General features: G+C 43.7%; 1 protein-coding gene across 1 annotated transcript in view; it reads right to left on the bottom strand.

Annotated features, from left to right (window-relative positions):
• Positions 1-2,748: 2,748 nt before the first annotated feature.
• TMEM209 (transmembrane protein 209) overlaps positions 2,749-21,918 on the bottom strand; it is a 60,594-nt gene continuing 41,424 nt past the window's right edge. Inside the window, exons 12-15 of the mRNA XM_073650751.1 lie at positions 13,513-13,627; positions 12,978-13,075; positions 11,241-11,314; positions 2,749-3,133 (exon numbers count right to left, since the gene is read on the bottom strand). Of these exons, the coding sequence (XP_073506852.1) occupies positions 3,076-3,133; positions 11,241-11,314; positions 12,978-13,075; positions 13,513-13,627 (345 nt within the window). The 3' untranslated portion in view covers positions 2,749-3,075. The remainder of the gene's footprint in view (positions 3,134-11,240; positions 11,315-12,977; positions 13,076-13,512; positions 13,628-21,918) is intronic.

The raw sequence follows: 21,918 nt of genomic DNA, 5'->3' as shown, positions 1-21,918 counted from the left end.
AACACAGAGCGGGACGGCGGATAGAGGTAAGAGGGGGCAGTCTCACCGCTGCTTGCCCCAGAAATGCTGCGATCGACTTCGATTGCAGCATTTTGGAGGATAATGTGCTGGAAGCGGTGCGGGACCGCTCCTAGCACATAGTACCGGATGTCAGCTGTGACGATCAGCTGACATCCGGCGGCGATCGTGCCAGCACAGCCTCTGCGTATTAATAAGTATCTGGTCCAATAGGTCAAGGGAGCAGATACATATTAATATGCCCCACGTCAGAAAGGGTTTAAAGGCATAAGAATTAAAAGTTTGAAAATTGTGACATTCAAAATTTTTGCTAAATTTCCAATATTTTCACAGATAAATACAAGTCATGTAGAACAAATTTTACCACCATCATGAGAAACAATAGGTCACGAGAAAACAATCTCAAAATCACTGGGATCTGTTAAAGCATTCCAGAGTTATTACCTCATAAAGTGACACTGGTCAGATTAAAAAAATGAGACCCGATCATTAACCTACAGTTCAGTCCTTAAGGGGTTAAACTGATACCAAAATGAGACTTAAGAACTATTTGTAGATCTGAAGCCTGTGTCACTCCAGCTCTATTCTCCGCTCAGCGTCACCTCCTCCTGCTTGACCGATGGTCCTTGGCTTGAAGTAACAGCATAGAGGCAGGGCTGGGGGGGGGGGGGAATGAATAAGCGATGCCTAAAGTATAGATGTATATATTTGCTAAGACAAATGGGTATCCACTTTAATAAAAAAAAACTCCTAAACTGAAAATATATTCCAGTACAATGCAGAATTCAAAGGTAAGATGATCCAGAATTTTTTTTTTATTGAAAATGCAACAAATTATTAAATAGGCAAGGAAGGGCGAGGAAAGGGGGCACTGCTGGGTTATACGTTACACTTTCAAATATAAACTGGTTATTTCTATTTCTTTCTTCTTGATCTTCCAGTTTTAGGCTGCGTGCCCACTATGCGTTTTCCAGCGTTTTTGCCGCGGAATTTCCGCAGCGAAAATGATTAAAAAACGCTTGGTAATACGTGCCCCATGGTCCCCAATGATAATCCGCATGTGCTGTGTACATGCTGCGGAAATTTCCGCTGCGGATTATCATTGCGTAAAAATACGCAGCATGTCCATTAATTTTGCGGACACGCAGCGTAATTGCCGCCATTCACTTGCATTGAAACGCTTAATATCCGTCTCAGCACATTTGCACACACGGATATTAAACGATTCTATGTGCGGATGGTACCCGGGTCTGGAGAAGAGGAGACTCTCCTCCAGACCCGGGTACCATAGAACCTGTAAGTAAAAAAAATTAAATAAAAAATAAAGATTATACTTACCTTCCGATGTCCCCCGGCCTCCTCAGCGATGCGTCCGGTCTCTTGTACGGCTTGCGGTGGTGTGAAGGACATGCGATTACGTCATTCAGTCATGTGACAGGTCACGCGACCGCCGTAGTCAGCGATTGCGTGACCTGTCACATGACTAAATGACGTCATCGCATGTCCTCACACCACCGCAAGCCGTACAAGAGACCGGACACATCGGAAAGTAAGTATAATCTTTATTTTTTACCATTCTTATTATTTTTTTTTTTTTTAACTATTACTTGGTCACACTATATATGCCGGTTGCATGGATTTATATAGTGCGAACAAGTGGTCAAGCACTTTTCCAAGTGATGCTAAAATCGCTTGGACAAGCGCTTGATAACCCGCATGCAGAAATGCATGTGAAGAACGCTTGACAAACTCTTCTACCTGCCGGGAAAAACGCACGTAAAATCCGCATGTGTTTTTCCTGCCAGGGAGAAGCAGAAAAAATATGTAGCATTTCTGCATCGTGGGCACATAGCCTTAAGTGGAAAATACTGTGCTTGCTCTGAAGTGCTTCTAGTAGCTAAGCGATAATTAAACATGACTGAAGCTTTCTTAGAAAAGTTTTAACCCCTTAAAGACATCCGCTGTACATGTACAGCGCAGTTCGGTGGCGAGTGTATGGAGTGGGCTTAGAGGGTGAGCTCACCCCCATACTCTGCAGATAATATGTGTGTTACAGCCAGGACCTGCCCACACAACAGTGGGTGGCGCGAAGTACTACCCACGATTTTTAACCTGCTAAACTACTGACAGCGGCGCCCAAGACGTGATACCGGGTCGCTGATGGATTGCTATGACAGTCAAAGGTCTGATGAAGACCTCAGTGATAGTCATTACAGAGCTCCCTTGAAACCCAGCCTGTGTTTGAGCTTCAAAGGCGACTGATTTATTGATGCATATAGTTGGAAATCAGACAATCGCAGGTTAAAGTTCCCTTAGGGAACTAATAAGTACTGTTGAAAAAAAAAGGGCACCCATGAAAATTATTGCCCAAACATGTGTAAATGCAGTAATATACACATCGATTGCAGTCTACTGCATTTACAATACATATGCATTTACACAGGTTCAGGCAAAAAACATTTTTGTGGGAATCCTTCTTTAGGGTCAAAATTAGCTCAGTCACTAAGGGTTTAATATAGTAAAATGATCATAGAGAAAGTAGCCTTGTTGATCATAACAAGCAATCAGCATGTATGTTTCTACAAGAATTTAGAAAATTGACTCGAATTGGCTGTTTTTTTCCACCCTCCAGTATTAGTTTACCTTCCACATGAAGGGAGGAGCCATAGTTTAAAAAAAAAAAAACAATAACAAAGTCAAAATTTATAAAGTTTATTACATAGACCATTCCATATAAAATATCTATCTTTACCTAAAAGAGGATTTACAAAACAAGCATTGTACAGCAATGAAAGGGCTATTTAAATACTGCTCACGTTTTATGTTGCTTTAACTTGATAAATATATATCTTCCACCTAAAATGCACCACTGGAAACACTGCAACCACTTCACTGCAATTCTTTTATTTAATAATGCATCCCTCAGTGATCACACTGAAAATAGGATTCCTACTGAAATCACTATTTTGATGAGGTTCTTCACTATTCTCCAGAGATAAAAAGTAACACTAAACCTTGATATTATGGAGGTCAGAGATTTCAGAATACATTCTATTATCAATGGTCGCCAAAAATCCACAATATGTTCACTCCGGATAAGCCAAGATTGACTCTCCTACAAAAGAAAAAAAATGAAAAATTGGTGACTACACAGTATTAGATCCATACAGTAGATACAAGTCATAGCATTCGATTGGAGTTGACAATTCATTTTTAGCCAATCTCGATGGTACAGAGAGCATTAGGAGATATGCATGCATAACAAACAGATAGATATCATGTAAGTTTCCAGGGCAAAAATATATTTTTTGTCCACCTCTTGGCAACCAATACAATTTAAAGCAAAAAAAAATCAGCAGGGATACACAAGACAGCAGAGTAAACAGCTATCGTAATGCAAAAGACCACACAAATACTGATTAATATACTGCAGGTCCTCCAAAATACAGGAAAGAATCTTTCCAGTCTACTTTGTTCTCAGGCCTTAACCTTTATTCATATATAGCCATTGTTATTATTTCAGTATAGAATAAACCAAACAAACATTGTACTAATAAGACACACACAGAGAAAGTACTAATGGCTACCATACATTAACCCCTTCCCGACATCTGCCATACATGTAAGGCGCGATGATCATGCCGGCTCACAAGCAGAGCCGGCAAAATCATCAGCAGGCGTCAGCTATATATCATAGCTGACACCCTGCAGTAACAGTGCAAGCAGTGATCGCGGGCATTTATCCCCTGTGGTGCTGCTGTCAATAGCGACTGTGGCGTTAATCTGCTTATAGATGGAAGGGGCTTCCTCTGCTCAGAGAGGCACACCAAAATTGCGGCGTGCAATTATGTCTCCATGGTGACCCTAGCCTTTAAGGCCCAGCCTTGCCTTGCGATTGACTGATCTAATACCCTGCAATGAAGAAGCATTGCAGAGTATTAGACAAGTGATCAAAGCAAGGAAAGTTGATGTCCCATACTGGGGCCAAGTTAGAAAAAAAAAAGTCAAATAAAGTTTGTAAAAAAGCGAACAAATGAATTGGAAAGTAAGAAAAAGAAATTGGCAAAATGGATGGCATGTACTTTTTTTCAGTAAAAAAAAAAGTACACCTATGTATCGCTGCCAGGGTGGTCCAAAAGTAGGTGGACAGAAAGTGTAATAAGGTTATGAAGGGGGAGATTTATCAAACAAAATCCAGTAATTTTAGATAACTATGTGGAGTGATGAAGCTTCTTACAATTATGTCTGTTAATATGGCCGGATAATTTGAATTTACTGGTATAATGAGAACATGCATTTAACATTAGTGCAACAACTAAATGAGCCTGGTGTCAATGTTTGGGGTGGTATTTCAAGTTTTGGTGTTTTAGGACCAATATTTTTTGATGGAACAGTCACAGGAGATAAGTATCGAAATTCTAATGAATCAAGTTGTTCCCCAGTTACAGCAACAGCCTAATTCAAATGACCTTTATTTCCAACAAGATGGGGCCCTCCACATTATTCAAGAGTAGTCTGCGAGTATCTTGATGAAACACCCCAAACATTGACACCCGGCTCATTTAGTTGTTGCTCTAATGTTAAATGCATGTTCTCATTATACCAGTAAATACAATTGTGTCTGTTAATATGGCCGGATAATTTGAAAGAAGCTTCATCACTCCACATAATGTTATCTAAAATTACTGGATTTTCTTCAATTTCGTTAAGCATAATCTTACTAAATTGCAGCTGCCTGTCAGGATCATTCTCCAATAAACCATGAATTAGATGTGGACGATAAGCTTTCCACCCAATAGATTTCAGGATTCGCATGATAGAAGCTCGTGAAATTCCCAATTCCAAAGAGGCTCTTCTGGTGACTTTTTTGGACTCTGAGCAAATGTTTCAGCAACAAGTTGTTTATTATCTTCTGTACAGACTGTTTGGGGTCGACCAGTTATTGGAGCATTAAGGATTGAGCCAGTGGCATTGAATTTGTCACAAATGCGGTAAATGGTTTGTCTCTTTGGGGCTTGAGTACCAAATGTTTCAACCCAATTTGCTCTAACGGTTTCAGCACTTTGAAATTTCCAATACTCTGTTAAAATCCATTTTCTTTGATCTGTATTTAAATTATTTGCCATTATGTGCTATCTGAAAAGAAAACAGATTTGGGGAGATCTATCTATGAAAACTAGATTTGTGAAACTGGCTCAGTTGCCCTTAGCAACCAATCAGATTCCACCTCTCATATTCCACCTCATTTTCCAAAGAGTCTGTGAGGAATGAAAGGTGGAATCTGATTGGTTGCTAAGGGCAGCTGAGCCAGTTTCACTTTACACCATGTTTGATAAATCGCCCCCTTCATAACCTTATTATACTTTCTGTCCACCTACTTTTGGACATGTATGTATGTATGTATGTATGTATGTATGTATGCACATACATACATGGTTGTCCAAAAGTAGGTGGACAGAAAGTTTATTAAGGTTATGAAGGGGGAGATTTATCAAACATGGTGTAAAGTGAAACTGGCTCAGTTGCCCTTAGCAACCAATCAGATTCCACGCTTCATTCCTCATGTGTATGTATCCATCTATCTATCTATCTCTATATCGATATATAATCAACATAAGCATCCAGTCACGCAAAAAAACAAGCCCTTATATAGCTGAATATAAAGATGTGAAAATTGTTTGTAGAGAATAGTAGTGTGAAAAAAAAGCAAACATAAAAAAAGCTCCACGTACCGGTGCTCCGTGGTGGAGAGAGTCTGTGGCCAGTTCCTCACAGTCATCATGGCTGACCATTCACTAGACACAGGCTAAAAATGTGTTCTTTCAGCCTCTGTCTGGCCGGAATGCACCTTTGTAATTGTATAGGAAAGTGCAGCAAATTGCACTTTCCAATACAGAGGGACACTGTAAAGATGTATACCATGCAATATACATCTCTTTCAGGGGGTCCCTATGCCAGACAGATGCTTCGAGATCTAGCTTGACAGTGCACACTAATGGACATATAACTGCCAACAGTCTCCATAAGCGTAGTGTGGACCCAGCGTTAGTTCGGGCAGCTGCTGGAGCACTTCCAGCTGATTGTGAGTGTTGGGCATAGTATAGTATAATATAGTGTTGGGCAATCTTATATTGAAATGAGTTGTCTATTGTTAGTTAAAACTGTTGTCCAGAACCTATACGGCACATGACTCCAGGAGCACAATCCAGACACTATGTATTGGACACTAAAATGGCATATTTGCAATTTCCACTCTGCAACATCCATTGCGCACTAATTTCTGGAAAATGCCAGTGGGGTCAAAATAGTCACTACACCTCTAGATAATTTCCCTGACTGAAATGTGCAAAATAGGTCACTTTTTGGGGATTTATGCTGTTTTGGAAGCTTCAAGGCTCTGCAAATGGTTCTCACAAACTGCTCCAGGAAACTCTGCTCCCTAAAAGCCAAATGGCGCTCCCTCTCTCCTGAGCCTTGCTGTATGCCCAAACAGAAGTGTATAACCACATATAGGGCGTTTCCGTACTAGAGATAGTGCGGGTATTACGGTGAACTTTTTAAATTTTTTTTTATAGCCAAGGTAAAGAAGAAACAATCTACATGTACTTATTGTAAAAAATTTAATTTTTCATTTTTCTCACATCTCAAGGGTAAAGAAACTGGTCATACACTTATGTGATAAAATATTCATTACATGAATTCCTTGAGGAATATAGCATCCAACATGGGGTCAGTAGTGGGGAGAGGTGTTCTCCTGTTCTGGCACCTCATGAGCTCTGTAAGTGGCACAAACACACTAGTACTGCCAAATTGGTGCTCCAAGAGCCAAATAGCGATTCTTCCCTTCTGTGCCCTGTTGTGTGCAAAAATAGTCTTTTCTGACCACATCGTGGGTATTGCTGTATCCGTAAGAATTTGCTTTATAAATGTTTGGGTCCATTTCATCATATTCTTTGTGAAAACCAAAAATTTGGGTCTAAAACATCTTCATGGGAAAAAAAAATTCATTTTCACGTCCCAATATTATAAAATTCTGTAAAGCATTTGTCGGTTCAATATGCTCACCACACCCCTAGATGAAATCCTTGAGGGGTGTAGGTTTCAAAATGGGGTCATGTGTGTGGGTTTCCTGCTCTTCAGGCAGTACAAGGGCTCTACAAATGCGGTTTGTGCCCACAAACCATATGATCAAAGTCTTCTTCCCAAAACGGCACTCTCTTCTTTTGGAGCTCTACTGTGTGCTCGAACAGTAGTTTTCCCCAACATATGGGGCATCAGCATCCAATGGAGAAATTGCACAACAAATTGGGTGTTCCATTTTCTCCTGTTACCCTTGTGAAAATTAAAAAGTTGGGGCTAAAGCAACATTTTTTGGAACCTTGAGGGGCTCTTCAAATGCAACACGGTGTCGACAGTATATTCCGTGCCAAATCCGCACTCGAAAAGTCAAATAGTCCTCATTTTCTTCAGAGTCTTAAAGTGTGCCCAAACAGTAGTTTTCCCCACATATGGGGCATTGGCGTACTCAGGAGAAGTTGCACAACATATTAGGTTGTCCATTTTCTCCTGTTACCCTTGTGAAAATAAAAAATTTGAGGCTAAAGAAATATTTTTTTTGGAAAAGGTTTTAAAATTCCGTGAAGCACCCTACATCTGCAGGTTAATAGCCTTATCAGACATGACCGGTTCCTTTAATTGTTACCAAGATATACAATTGGAGGGTAGGTTTAAGCCTTATTTGCCTAAAATTTAAGCATAAATAAGACAGCACAAGAAAAATGTAAGGCCGAGTTCATATGTCCAGTAATCATCCAATCGAAACGGATCTTAACCTTCTGGCTATTACAGAAACCTGGATCCAGCAGACACCACCTCTGCTGCTGCTCTCTCCTTTGGTGGGCTGAAATTTTTACATACCGCCAGACCTGAGAACAGTCAGGGTGGAGGTGTTGGTTTGCTCCTTTCCAGGTCATCCCCCCAGTTCCCTCACTTATGTTTCCTTCCATTGAAGTCCACACCATCAGACTCTTTAAACCCTTCTCCCTGCGAGTAGCGGTTGTGTATCGCCATCCAGGCTCCTCCCACCAGTTCCTGGATCACTTTGCCACCTGGCTTCCTCACTTTCTATCCTGTGACATCCCCACCCTCATCATGGGAGACTTTAACATACCCATTGATAATCCCCTCTCCCAATCTGCCGCTCATCTACTTTCTCTAACCTCCTCACTCGGCCTCTCAGTTTACTAACTCTCCTACGCATGAAGACGGGAATACTCTTGACCTGGTCTTCTCCAGTCTCTGCATGACTTTACTAACTCCCCTCTCCCGCTCTCGGACCACAACCTTCTTTCCTTCTCTATCAAGAACTGTCTCCTCACCCGAGACACCCCCACTTAAAGGAATACACATACCACTAATACCCAACAGCTTATGGACAATCTCCACACATCTTTAGCCCCCATCTCCTGTCCAGACTTAGCATTGTCACACTACAATAATATACTGAAGAGTGCCCTAGACGAAGCAGCACCTTCTACAAAAAAGACCAGACACAGACAACGGCAGCCCTGGCACAAGATGCAAACACGCTTTCTTCAGCATTGCTCAAGGTGTGCTGAGCATCAGTGGAGAAAATCTCTTAGCAGAAGACTTCATCCACTATAAGTTCATTCTCAAAACCTGTAACTCTGCCCTTGATCTGGCCAAACAATCCTACTTCACCACCCTCATCACTTCAATGTCCAACAATCCAAAACAACTTTTTGAAACCTTAAACTCCCTCCTGAAACCTAAAGCATAGGCCCCCATCACCAACCTCAGCGGTGAGGATCTGGCCACTTATTTCTTAGAAAAAATCAACCACATCCATCAGAACATCTCAGCCCAATCTCCTCAATGCCTGGATCCCCTTCCCTGCCACACTTCAAGCTCAATAGCCATCTTTGAGCCTGTTATAGAAGAAGAAGTTATCCAGCTCCTCACTTCTTCTCGGCCTACAACCTGCAACAGTGACCCCATTCCTTCACATCTGCTGCAGTCTCTCTCGCTGGTGGTCACCACTCACCTGACTAAAATATTTAACCTCTCTTTCTTCAGGTATCTTTCCCTCCTCATTTAAACATGCCATCATAACCCTTTTACTTAAAAAGCCATCCCTGGACCAGAACTGCACTGCTAACTGCAGACCTGTCTCTAATCTTCCTTTCATCTCTAAACTCCTGAAACACTTGGTACACTCCCGTCTAATCCGCTATATCTCAGATAACTCTTCTCGACCCTCTACAATCTAGTTTCCGCTCTTTACACTCCACTGAAACTGCCCTCACTAAAGTCTATAATGATCTACTAACAGCTAAATCCAAAGGTCACTGCTTCCCGCTGATTCTCCTGGATCTCTCTGCCGCATTTGACACTGTGGATAACAATCTTGTCCTCACTATGCTCCGCTCTATAGGCCTCAAGGAAACCGTTCTCTCCTGGTACTCTTCCTACTTCTCTGACCGCTCCTTCACAGTATCTTTTGCCGGCTCTTCTTACTCACCTCGTCCCCTTACTATCGGGGTTCCGCAGAGCTCAGTCCTAGGCCCCCTCCTCTTCTCTCTATACACTGCCCCTATTGGACAAACAATCAGCAGATTTGGGTTCCAGTATCATCTCTATGCTGATGACTCCCAATTATACACTTCTCCTGACATCACCCCTACCCTAATACAAAATACCAAGGATTGTCTGTCTGCTGTCTCGAACATCATGTCCTCCCTCTATCTTAAACTGAATCTCTCCAAAACTGAACTTCTTGTGCTTCTCCCCTCTACTAACCTAACTCTACCTAACATCGAAATTACCTTGGAGGGTTCAACTATAACTCCCAAGCAGCACGCCCGCTGCCTTGGAGTCATATTCGACACTAACCTTTCCTTCACTCCCTATATCCGATCACTCATTCGCTCTTGTCACCTGCATCTTAAAAACATCTCCAGAATCCGACCTTTTCTCACCTTTGAAACTGCTAAAACTCTTACAGTCGCTCTTATTCACTCTCATCTGGACTACTGCAACTCTCTTCTGATCGGTCTCCCTCTTACGAAACTTTCTCCTCTCCAATCTGTCCTGAATGCGGCAGCCAGGGTCGTATTTCTGTCCAGCCGCTTCACCGATGCCTCCATCTTGTGCCAGTCATTACACTGGTTACCCATTCGCTATAGGGTCCAATATAAACTCATCGCTCTCACCCACAAAGCTCTCCACAGTTCTGCACCGCCTTATATCTCCTCTCTCACCTCTGTCTATCGCCCTACACGTGCCCTCCGTTCTACAAATGACCTAACACTAACATCCCCCATAATCCGAACCTCGCACCTCCATCTCTAAGACTTCTCTCGTGCAGCGCCAGTTCTCTGGAATGCTCTACCCCAGACAATCCGACTGATGCCTAGCCCCCACATCTTCAAGCGTGCTTTAAAAACCCATCTCTTTAAACAAGCCTACCACCTCAACTATTCAGTAAACTACCCCCCCTATTCCCTCCTAAATATTATTCAGATTCTGCTCCCTACTGTCCATCTGTTTTTACACCCTCTATGCACACGATAACTGCACACGATCATGCAGCTTTATATGCAAATCCCTATTTTTTATAACTGCCAGACCTGAAAGAACAAGCACTTTTCACCTATTGCCCCCCCCCCCTCCCCCCATTTCCTTGTAGATTGTAAGCTTGCGAGCAGGGACCTCACTCCTAATGTAACTGTGTAAACTGTCTTAACTTGTATTGAATTTATTATCTGTACATGTCCCCGCTTAATTGTAAAGTGCTGCGGAATATGTTGGTGCTAAATAAAAAATTATTATTATTATATCTGGAAGAAATCCAGTATCTTCGTAGGACAAGTAAGTGGTGCACACTTTTTTTTTTTTTTTTTTGCTTACCGGTTTTATTTCAAATGGATGAATACTGGACATGTGACCTGAACTAAACAGCTTTTTAGGCATATAATGAGGCTATTGAATTTGTGTCAGGATACCTACAACTGGTCCAGAAATCACAATAATTATTGTCAAAGTAAATCTGGAAAAAGGGAAGCCTAAAGAGTATAAATCTATGCATGCAATACTTATTTATGGGAAAAATTAAGTGAATTAATTAATTTCAGAATATGTTATTCACCAAAAGTGGTAGTAAATTCAGGGATTAGCATTTGAAGAAACAAAATTACACTTACCCAAGCATTCCAGATTCTTTAGTCTTTATTATGTACAAAAACATTAGCAACGTATGGAACAAGTTGTTTCTCCCCTTGAAATATATAAAAACAATACTATATTGGAATATTATATTTAGCTTAAATGGTTCTTCTCATCTATCTATCCATCTCAGCTTAAAGAGTTCTTAAAGGGGTTGTGTAACAAACAAAAGTATATTTTAAAACAATAGATCTTGGAATAATAATAACTTCCACAATTGGATGTGTTTAAAAATAAAGTTCTTGTGCTGAGATAATCTTATAAATGTGCCCCTGCTGTGTACTGTGTAATGGCTGTGCCTGACCGTACAGGAACATGGTCTGATCATACCACATCTCCTGGGCAGGGGAGGAAATAAAGGAGTATACAGACATTACAGCAGGGGATCACAGTTAATTCTTTTTGTGAGGTAAAACATTTCCCTGCCTGTTTTCAAACAATGTTTTACCTCAAAGAAGGAATCAATTGTGTTCCCCTGTTGTCCTGTCTGTATACTCTTTTTGCTTTCTCCCCTGCCCCCAGGAGCTGTGGTATGATCAAACCGTGTTCCTGTACGGTCAGACACAGTCATTACACAGGACATATCTATTCCTCGGACACGTTTTGAGGAGCAAGCATCAGATCTAAAAGGAGTGATTTGCTTCACAGGGGTAAAGCAATAGAATTATCAAGAAAGGCCATCATCGTGCTAGAGTCACACCCAGCCTTAATTTACTTGTTACTTCCCAAAATAAATCTCATTATGACTCAAAAATCTGTTTTATATCTACATACAATGGTCAGTGGGAAACAATGAGAAATATTTTGAAGCATAAAAACAGAACCTGCATTATGTAGTATGCTTTGTTTGCCCTTTTCTAATTTGGATACCGCTGGTGTGCATGCCTACTGCAGTCCTTCCGTCCTGTGCATCACTAACGGCATCCTTGGGTGATGTGTGCGGGTCAATGATGTCACAGGAAACTTTTCCTTTGACCCGATGTGTCACCGAAATGGCTGAAAGTGATGTGCACACGTTGTGGACGCCGCTATGCATACGCCACTCCGGGTCATCATCATCACCTGTTGGGAGTCCTATATCCGGCAGATGTGCACGAACTCACACAGCCCCCCGAGGAAGGCCATGTGAAATGCGCGTCGGGTTTTGTGGGTTACACAAAGACATACAAAATCATGGGTAAGCTCCTCTATATTTACTTGGTAATCCTATTCGTGCTGGTACAATTTTGCCTCAGTATTACAGATGATTACAATATATAGATTTGCTATATGATTTGTTTTATATTTGCATACTGCTATACAATCAAGTGACTGTTACTGCACTGTTATCAATCGCTTCTTTGTGACACAAGTTTCTACCCCTTTATACAATATTCCTAGGTGTACCCCTATGTCTCTGTGCTCTCACCATTCTGAATATGACCTTTTATTGTAATTGGCTTCAATAACTATTTAATACAAAATTTAATTTTTATACTAAGTACAAGGATGTGTGACTCCATATTTTAGTAGGAATTATGTTATGTCTTGCGAGTTTTTTGCTTATTTTATTAGGTATTGATTTCTATGAGGCCCATGGCCTCATATCTTTTGGAGGTTACATTTTTTGCTTGGATGATCAAATTCTTTTTTTTTTTAAACCTGGCATTTTAAAAGGGGTTCGTAGATTTTTTTTTCTTTCTTTTTTAGACAGTAGGCTTTTATAAAAATGATACCTTTGGCAAGTTGTAAATGTGCTTTTGGTAGACAAGCTCATAGTGGGGGGGATTGATGTTGCTCTGGTGGATACAAAAGACATTTTCATTTGTTGTATCTAGGAAGAGAAAAGAATTAAAACCAATAGAGAAGTTACAATAAAATTGAATTAAATTACATTAAGATTTCTCCCACGTACAATAGTATCTGTGAATGAAGCCATTAGCATGTGTTACATATATTCCCCTACAGGTCCAATACTATCTAGAAGCTTGCTCTATAGATTGTCATAACCATCCAATCCCCTATAACATACTGTCATGGTGGTAGGGACCAGGATCTCACGTGGCATTACAAAAAGATCTTTTATGGCAAAGAAATATAATATGGTAAGTATAGATGAAAATGTGAGAGTATGTGAAATCCTTATAGTAAATATCAGCTCTGGTTAAGATATATTTTGTTTAAAAACAGTTTTCTTTTAACATAAAAAAAAATACATTTATGCATGAATTATGAGCGAGCTAAGAAAAGTAGAGGTCTCGTTTTACATACCAGGTTTATCAGGTGTCTGAACAAAGTGTTGAGAGGTGAAAGTTTTGCCATCGGGATACTTGGGATGAGGCGGCAGTCGAGAGTCAAGGTATGTACAGAACACATGAATAAGTATCTTTAAAAAAAATAAGTGGAAAAAAAAGATTTACTAGACTTTACCATGAGGATAACATTATAATTGCTTTCATTTTCATATTGTCAAATGGGTAGTAAACATGAGATTAGTATTATATATTTTTAATTTTTGGCAATATTTTTCCAACATCACAATCTATCAAATATACTTAGCACAAATTTCCACCCTAAAAACCTGATTTAAAAATAGGTCATTTTCTGATGACTGCTTTTCATTAAGTACATTGGCTCAATGGTCTGGAAGGCCAATTAGTAGAGAAAAGCAAGTGGCTATCTTTGTAAACAATTAAAGTGAACCTGTCACCTGGTTCATGCTGCCCGAACTGCTGGCAGCACGATTGCAGCCAAACGCTTTAAAATATACTTTAACCCTTTCACGGCACCCACTGTACATGTACGGTGCATGACAGAAGCGGGTGTATAGAGCAGGTTCCCACAGCGAGCCCGGCCAGTACCAGGCAGGTAACTGCTGTTTATTACAGCCAGGACCTGCCGCTGTGCTCTGCCATCGATTGTTAACCTGTTAAATGCCGCTGTCAATCTCTGATAGTGGCAATTAACATGCGCAGACATGCGTGCATGTCATTTTGTATGCACATTGGCGTGCCAGTGATATGATCGCAGGTCGCTGATTGGTTGTCATGACAGCCGGGGATCAGCTGTGACCCCGTGCTTGTCATTATGGAGCTCCTTTGAAACCCTGCCTGTGGCCGGGCTTCAAAGGAGACCGAGATATCTGCTATATGCAGCAATCCTGTCGCATCGCTGTATAAAGCACAAGCGATAAGACAATCACATCTTCAAGTCCTTTAAGAGGGCTAACAGTGAAAAGAAAAAAAAATAAAGGTTTTAAAAACTATAAAAAAAATAAAATAAAGCCCTACAAAGTTCAAATCTCTCATTTTTTCCACCAAAATAATGATTAAAAAACACACACAAAAAAACAAAAACAAACACGTGGTATTGCCGAGTTCAGAAAAGTCAGATCAAAATATAAAAACAAATTAACCCGATTGGTAAACACAAAAAAAAATTCAAGAACGCCATAATTAAGTTTTTTTGGTTTCTGCATTTACACAAAAAAGGCTGTAACAAGCGATCATAAAGTCATATCTATCCCAAAATATATTAAAAACATTGTCTTGCGCTGCAAGAAATAAGCCATCACACAGCTCCATGGGCCAAAAAATAATGTTACAGGACTCGGAAAATAGTGACAACAAATTTTTTGGGGGAAAACTTGATTTTTTTTCCACCACTAAAATAATTAAAAAACTGGATATGTTGGGAATTGCAGTAATTGTGTTGATGGGGAGAATCATATTGCAAGGTCATTTTTACCACAAAATGTACACCGTAAAAACAAAATTACCAAAAAACAAATGTCAGAATTGCGTTTTTTTCATATTTCACCGCACTTTGAATCTTTTTCAAGCCCTCCTATGTCAATGTGGACAGAAAAATAAAAATGTTTGGCTCTGTTAAGAGGGGGATGAAAAAACGGAAACGCAAAAACGGAAATTGTCAGAGGTTTCACCTGAATAACGTTTTTTTGGGGATTTAGATGGCACACAGCACAAGATAAATGTCAAACAAACCTTACTGCAAGGGACACTTTGGGTGGGTGGGGGGGGGGTGGAGAATAAATCAATATCAGTTCAAGAACTTCATTTATTTTTTCTTTTATACTATTCACCACGTGGTATGAAACAACTTTATTCTTCAGGTTAGTATGAGTACAGTGATACCAGATTTATATAGGCTTTTAATGTTTTGCTACCTCTACATATTAAAAATGCTTTTTTGAAAGAAAAAAGAAAAAAAGATTTATTTATTATAACCCTGTTTTTTTTGCAGGATGAACAAGTTTTTATTGCTACCATTTTGGTGTAAATAAAATTTTCGGATCACTTTCTTTTCAAATTTTTAGGAGAAAAGTAGCAATTCAAAAATTGTTTTTACATTTTTGATAGCGCTAGTTTTGCTAGTTGTGTACACCAAGAACAATTTTGTAGGTAAAAAAAATAAAGTATACACATTGTCATATTCTAAGAGCTATAACTTATTTTCCCACTAATGGAGTGGAGTGAGGGCTTGATTTTTGAGGAATGAGATTATGTTTTCAGCAGTATCACAAGAAAAAAAAAAGTGTGAATCAGAGAGGACTTTAGTTAATTGACAATCTATCCAAAGCGAGATTGGTGTCCAGGGTTGCCAACTTGTTTTAATTTTTTTCTGGACAGCTTCTCAAACAAATCACAGACTGCCAACTTTTTATGAACACATTAGTTGATCATGATAAATCATAAAAAGTGATACATGTCTACAGACCATAAAAACTACATGAACATATTAGCTGCATTCACTGTAGACCAGGGGTCTCAGACACGCAGCCCGCATGCGGCCCCTCCGGCTGCTTCTTGCGGCCCGCAGGCACACAGACCCCGTAACGATCGTGCCTCTCTCCAGCAGCCGCCATCAGCGCTGTAATGCAGTGTATTGCCGCGCAGAGACAGGCTCTCTGCACAGCAATACCAGTGTCAGCCGCCGGCCTATCAGAGGCCAGCAGCTGACATCTGCGTCCCAGCGCAGCGGCGTATGAGTCACTGCCATGTGCAGATGCCAGCTGCTGGCCTCTGATAGGCCGGCGGCTGACACTGGTGTTGCCGCGCAGAGAGCCGGTCTCTGCGCGGCAATACACTGCATTACAGCGCTGATATCCGCGGCTGCTGGAGACAGCCGTGATCGTTATAGGGTCTGTGCCTGCAGGCCGCAGGTGCAGAAAGGACGCCGAGGGAACGGAGGACAGGTGAGAATTTTTTTCTCTCTCGGTCATGTGAAATACAGCACAGGGGATCTGTGCTCAGTATGGTGGGGGGGGAGGGACCCTGTGCGCAGTGTGGGGGGGGACATGTCAGCAAAATAAGGACCTGGATGAGAGACCACGTCTGCAATACGGGGGACCTGGATGAGAGACCACGTCTGCAATATGGGGGGGGGGACCTGGATGAGAGACCACGTCTGCAATACGGGGGGGGGGGGGGGGGGACACCTGGATGGGAGACCACGTCTGCAATACGGGGGGGGACCACCTGGATGGGAGACCACGTCTGCAATAGGGGGGGGGACCACCTGGATGGGAGACCACGTCTGCAATACGGGGGGGGACCACCTGGATGGGAGACCACGTCTGCAATACGGGGGACGACGACCTGGATGGGAGACCACGTCTGCAATACGGGGGGGGGGGGGACCTGGATGGGAGACCACGTCTGCAATACGGTGGGGGGGGGGACCTGGATGGGAGACCACGTCTGCAATACGGGGGGGGGGGGGGACCTGGATGGGAGACCATGTCTGCAATACGGGGGGGGGGGACCTGGATGGGAGACCACGTCTGCAATACGGGGGGGACCTGGATGGGAGACCACGTCTGCAATACGGGGGGGGGGGGGGGACCTGGAACCTGGATGGGAGACCACGTCTGCAATACAGGGGGGGGGGGACCTGGATGGGAGACCACGTCTGCAATACGGGGGGGGGACCTGGGTGGGAGACCACGTCTGCAATACGGGGGGGGGACCTGGGTGGGAGACCACGTCTGCAATACGGGGGGGGGGACCTGGATGGGAGACCACGTCTGCAATACGGGGGGGGGGGGACCTGGATGGGAGACCACGTCTGCAATACGGGGGGGGGGACCTGGATGGGAGACCACGTCTGCAATACGGGGGGGGACGACCTGGATGGGAGACCACGTCTGCAATACGGGGGGGGGGGGGACCTGGATGGGAGACCACGTCTGCAATACGGGGGGGACGACCTGGATGGGAGACCACGTCTGCAATACGGGGGGGGGACCTGGATGGGAGACCACGTCTGCAATACGGGGGGGGGACCTGGATGGGAGACCACGTCTGCAATACAGGGGGGGGGGGACCTGGATGGGAGACCACGTCTGCAATACAGGGGGGGGGGGAACCTGGATGGGAGACCACGTCTGCAATACGGGGGGGGGACCTGGGTGGGAGACCACGTCTGCAATACGGGGGGGGGAACCTGGGTGGGAGACCACGTCTGCAATACGGGGGGGGGGGGACCTGGATGGGAGACGTCTGCAATACGGGGGGGGGGGGGACCTGGATGGGAGACCACGTCTGCAATACGGGGGGGGGGACCTGGATGGGAGACCACGTCTGCAATACGGGAGGGGGGACCTGGATGGGAGACCACGTCTGCAATACGGGGGGGGGGGGGACGACCTGGATGGGAGACCACGTCTGCAATACGGGGGGGGGTCCTGGATGGGAGACCACGTCTGCAATACGGGGGGGGGGGTGGGGACCTGGATGGGAGACCACGTCTGCAATACGGGGGGGGGGGGGGGGGGAGACCTGGATGGGAGACCACGTCTGCAATACGGGGGGGGGGGACGACCTGGATGGGAGACCACGTCTGCAATACGGGGGAGGGGGGGGACCTGGATGGGAGACCACGTCTGCAATACGGGGGGGACGGGGACCTGGATGGGAGACCACGTCTGCAATACGGGGGGGGACCTGGATGGGAGACCACGTCTGCAATACGGGGGGGGGGGGGACCTGGATGGGAGACCACGTCTGCAATACGGGGGGGGGGGGGACCTGGATGGGAGACCACGTCTGCAATACGGGGGGGACCTGGATGGGAGACCACGTCTGCAATACGGGGGGGACCTGGATGGGAGACCACGTCTGCAATACGGGGGGGGGGGGACCTGGATGGGAGACCACGTCTGCAATACAGGGGGGGGGGACCTGGATGGGAGACCACGTCTGCAATACGGGGGGGGGGGGACCTGGATGGGAGACCACGTCTGCAATACGGGGGGGGGGGGGACCTGGATGGGAGACCACGTCTGCAATACGGGGGGGGGACCTGGATGGGAGACCACGTCTGCAATACGGGGGGGACCTGGATGGGAGACCACGTCTGCAATACGGGGGGGGACCTGGATGGGAGACCACGTCTGCAATACGGGGGGGACCTGGATGGGAGACCACGTCTGCAATACAGGGGGGACCTGGATGGGAGACCACGTCTGCAATACGGGGGGGGACCTGGATGGGAGACCACGTCTGCAATACGGGGGGGGACCTGGATGGGAGACCACGTCTGCAATACGGGGGGGACCTGGATGGGAGACCACGTCTGCAATACGGGGGGGACCTGGATGGGAGACCACGTCTGCAATACGGGGGGGACCTGGATGGGAGACCACGTCTGCAATACGGGGGGGACCTGGATGGGAGACCACGTCTGCAATACGGGGGGGACCTGGATGGGAGACCACGTCTGCAATACGGGGGGGACCTGGATGGGAGACCACGTCTGCAATACGGGGGACCTGGATGGGAGACCACGTCTGCAATACGGGGGACCTGGATGGGAGACCACGTCTGCAATACGGGGGACCTGCATGGGAGACCACGTCTGCAATAAGGGGGACCTGGATGGGAGACCACGTCTGTAATAAGAGGGACCTGGATGGGAGACCACATCTGCAATAAGGGGGACCTGGATGGGAGACCACGTCTGCAATACGGGGGACCTGGATGGGAGACCACGTCTGCAATACGGGGGACCAGTTCAAGAGGTGTATAGAAAATAAAATGGTATCACTAAAAATGTCACTTTGTCATGCAAATAATGCGGCCCCCCAAATTAAATGTTTTTCCGTGTGCGGCCCATATGCCCAGCTGAGTTTGAGACCCCTGCTGTAAACTGTAATAAGGTGGATAAATACAGTCATGATAATCTGTAGAGTTCTCTTCAACTTAAAAAAAAAAAAATCATGTCCACATTACATTTTTTTACAGACAGGTAAAAATGGTGCCCTATTTTTAATGACCGTCCAGGAATTACTGGATGGTTGGCAACACTGGTGATCTCTATAGCCTCTAGGTTTGCTGAGTAAGAGGGAAATATGAAAAGAATGTGTCCAGATAGAGGATAACTACATTCTGCCTGGAACAGAAGATGGCCAAGACCGCGGCCATGGCCTTCGTTAACACGCTGGTAGCCAGCATGAATGGGAGAGCCATGGACTGGAAATGACAATAATGGACTGCGAAGCACAGGAACATTTGGTGCGCTGGAAAAAGGAGGATGTGGAGATTGGTATCCTGAATGTCCACTGAGCACAAAATTCCACAGGTTCCATGGAGTCCACGACAGAATAAAAAACAACCTGACCAGCACCTCCGAACAGAATAAATTAAGTTTGAATAGGTGCAAGCTGCTATGACTGCACAATATACAAACAAAAGAGTGCTGTAGCACTTTAAGTGTCAAGATATTTGCAAACAGTGAATATACGACATTTGAACTGCATTACTGCTATAAAGGATATACCTCAAAAGTAAGGTAAACATTTTTGTTGTATACTAATGGAGGTTTTGACTGCCTCCTTTTCTGACTGTGCACTCTTCCCATCAGCCTAAGGCCACATTCACATTTTTGGTCAGTATTTTACATCAGTATTTGTAAGCTAGAACCAGGAGTGGGTGAAAAATCAGAAGTGGTGATGTGTTTCTATAGTTTTCCTCTGATTGTTCCATTCCTGGTTTTGGCTTACGAATACTGATGTAAAATGCTGACCAAATACTGAATGTGTGAACATGGTCTAAGGTTGTTTTTAATTAATACTGGATCTTACCAGCCCTTTAAAGTTGTAGGCTTTTAGCCCAGTAGAGGCATATTTGATAAATATTAGGTTTAGGGTCCCATCAAAGAAAGATCACCTTGTCATGGCTGATGAGTTTCTCATGAATAGATCAATTTATGTGCCGAGTTCCTTCATTATTATAGGTATATTCTATATAGCGATAACAGTTCAAATTTCATGTATTTAATATTTGCATATATCCTAGCGCTTACAGAGTGCTTCTATATTCTTTTGTTTGTATACAAAAGAATAAAGATTCCATCCTCCCACTTTTCAGCAGTTTTAGATCTAGAATGGGCCAGACCGAGCCATCCTTCTTGGGTTAGACAAAAGATTGGAAAAAAAAATCTCCGAAGCCCTTATGGGGCTTCAGATGTTTAGTAATGCCTAATCAGCAAAGGGAGGAGATGGCCTGGAAAAAACGGGAGCAAAGCAAGGAGTATATGAAGGACAAGATCTGAAGTAGAGGTCGTGAGGGAGGGAAGAAAACGCTATTTTGCATCCGGAGATGACCTCTGACCAAGGTGTTGTCGACTAGAGGGTCGCATGTCCTAGAAGAGAAGTTCTCCTTTCTTTGTAAGGTACGAGCGGTCTAAGTGTCAGCCTCCTGGTGACCGCAGCATACCCCATGTTTTTTTGTGAGAAGCGCCATTTTTGGTCATTATACGGGTTAAAGAAACACTCAAAGATTTTATCCTCTTAATATATTGCAATCATATTATATACCACCATGTAATTAGAATTGGTCATTTCGCCTTTCTACTCAGCTAATTCGCCTCTATGTGGAACAGGATGTCTCTTGTCCATGCATTTATCATCCTCCTCTTCAATCCCTGACCCAGCTGCTCTGCTCCTCCCCTTACCAGGGACTTTTGCAGTGACTTCTGACTCATAGGGAAATTTGACCTCCTGTTTCTACATAGAGCTTAGAAGGATTCAGCTAGGTAGAAAGGCAAAATGAACAATTGTAAGTACACAATGCTATGTAATATGAATATTGAAATATATTAAGAGGATAACAATTTTGAAGGGAGGAGTGCTTCATTAAATAGCGTGACAGTTTTGTAGAACAGGTCATTCCAGATGCGGCCTGATAATGTGTATTTTTTTTTCCCATTAAACAAAAACATGTGTTTATTGACAAAACATTTATCACGTCTGATGTAGAGATTGTATTTTTAAATCTGGTTATAGATCTGGTTTTAGGGCCTATCCAGGGAATATAAATCAGATGACCAATCCTTGGGCTTGGTCATCAGAGGGGGTTCGACACCAGGCGCCACAAATCATCTGATAGTCCTTGTGGTAAACAGATAAAGCAATTTGCGGAGCAGAATAGCACAGATCTGTTCAAGGTGTAGAAGCTGCTGCTATCTACTGCAGATCACTCCTATTTTAAAGAGAATTGGAGAGGACCTCAGTTTTCAGCTGCAGCCTCAACATATTGATGCAGCTGAACAGCAAAGGTCTTTTCAATGTATACATATACAGCTGATCAGAACTAATAACAGCTGATCAGTGGGGGTGTCACACAGCCACAGGTCAGATCCTGATGACCCAATTAC

Source organism: Phyllobates terribilis, unplaced genomic scaffold (genome assembly GCF_046119375.1).
Source record: "Phyllobates terribilis strain yellow unplaced genomic scaffold, ASM4611937v1 Scaffold_11__3_contigs__length_659146591, whole genome shotgun sequence".
Classification (NCBI taxonomy): Eukaryota; Metazoa; Chordata; class Amphibia; order Anura; family Dendrobatidae; genus Phyllobates; species Phyllobates terribilis.
This window is presented reverse-complemented; position numbering and strand designations above follow the sequence as displayed.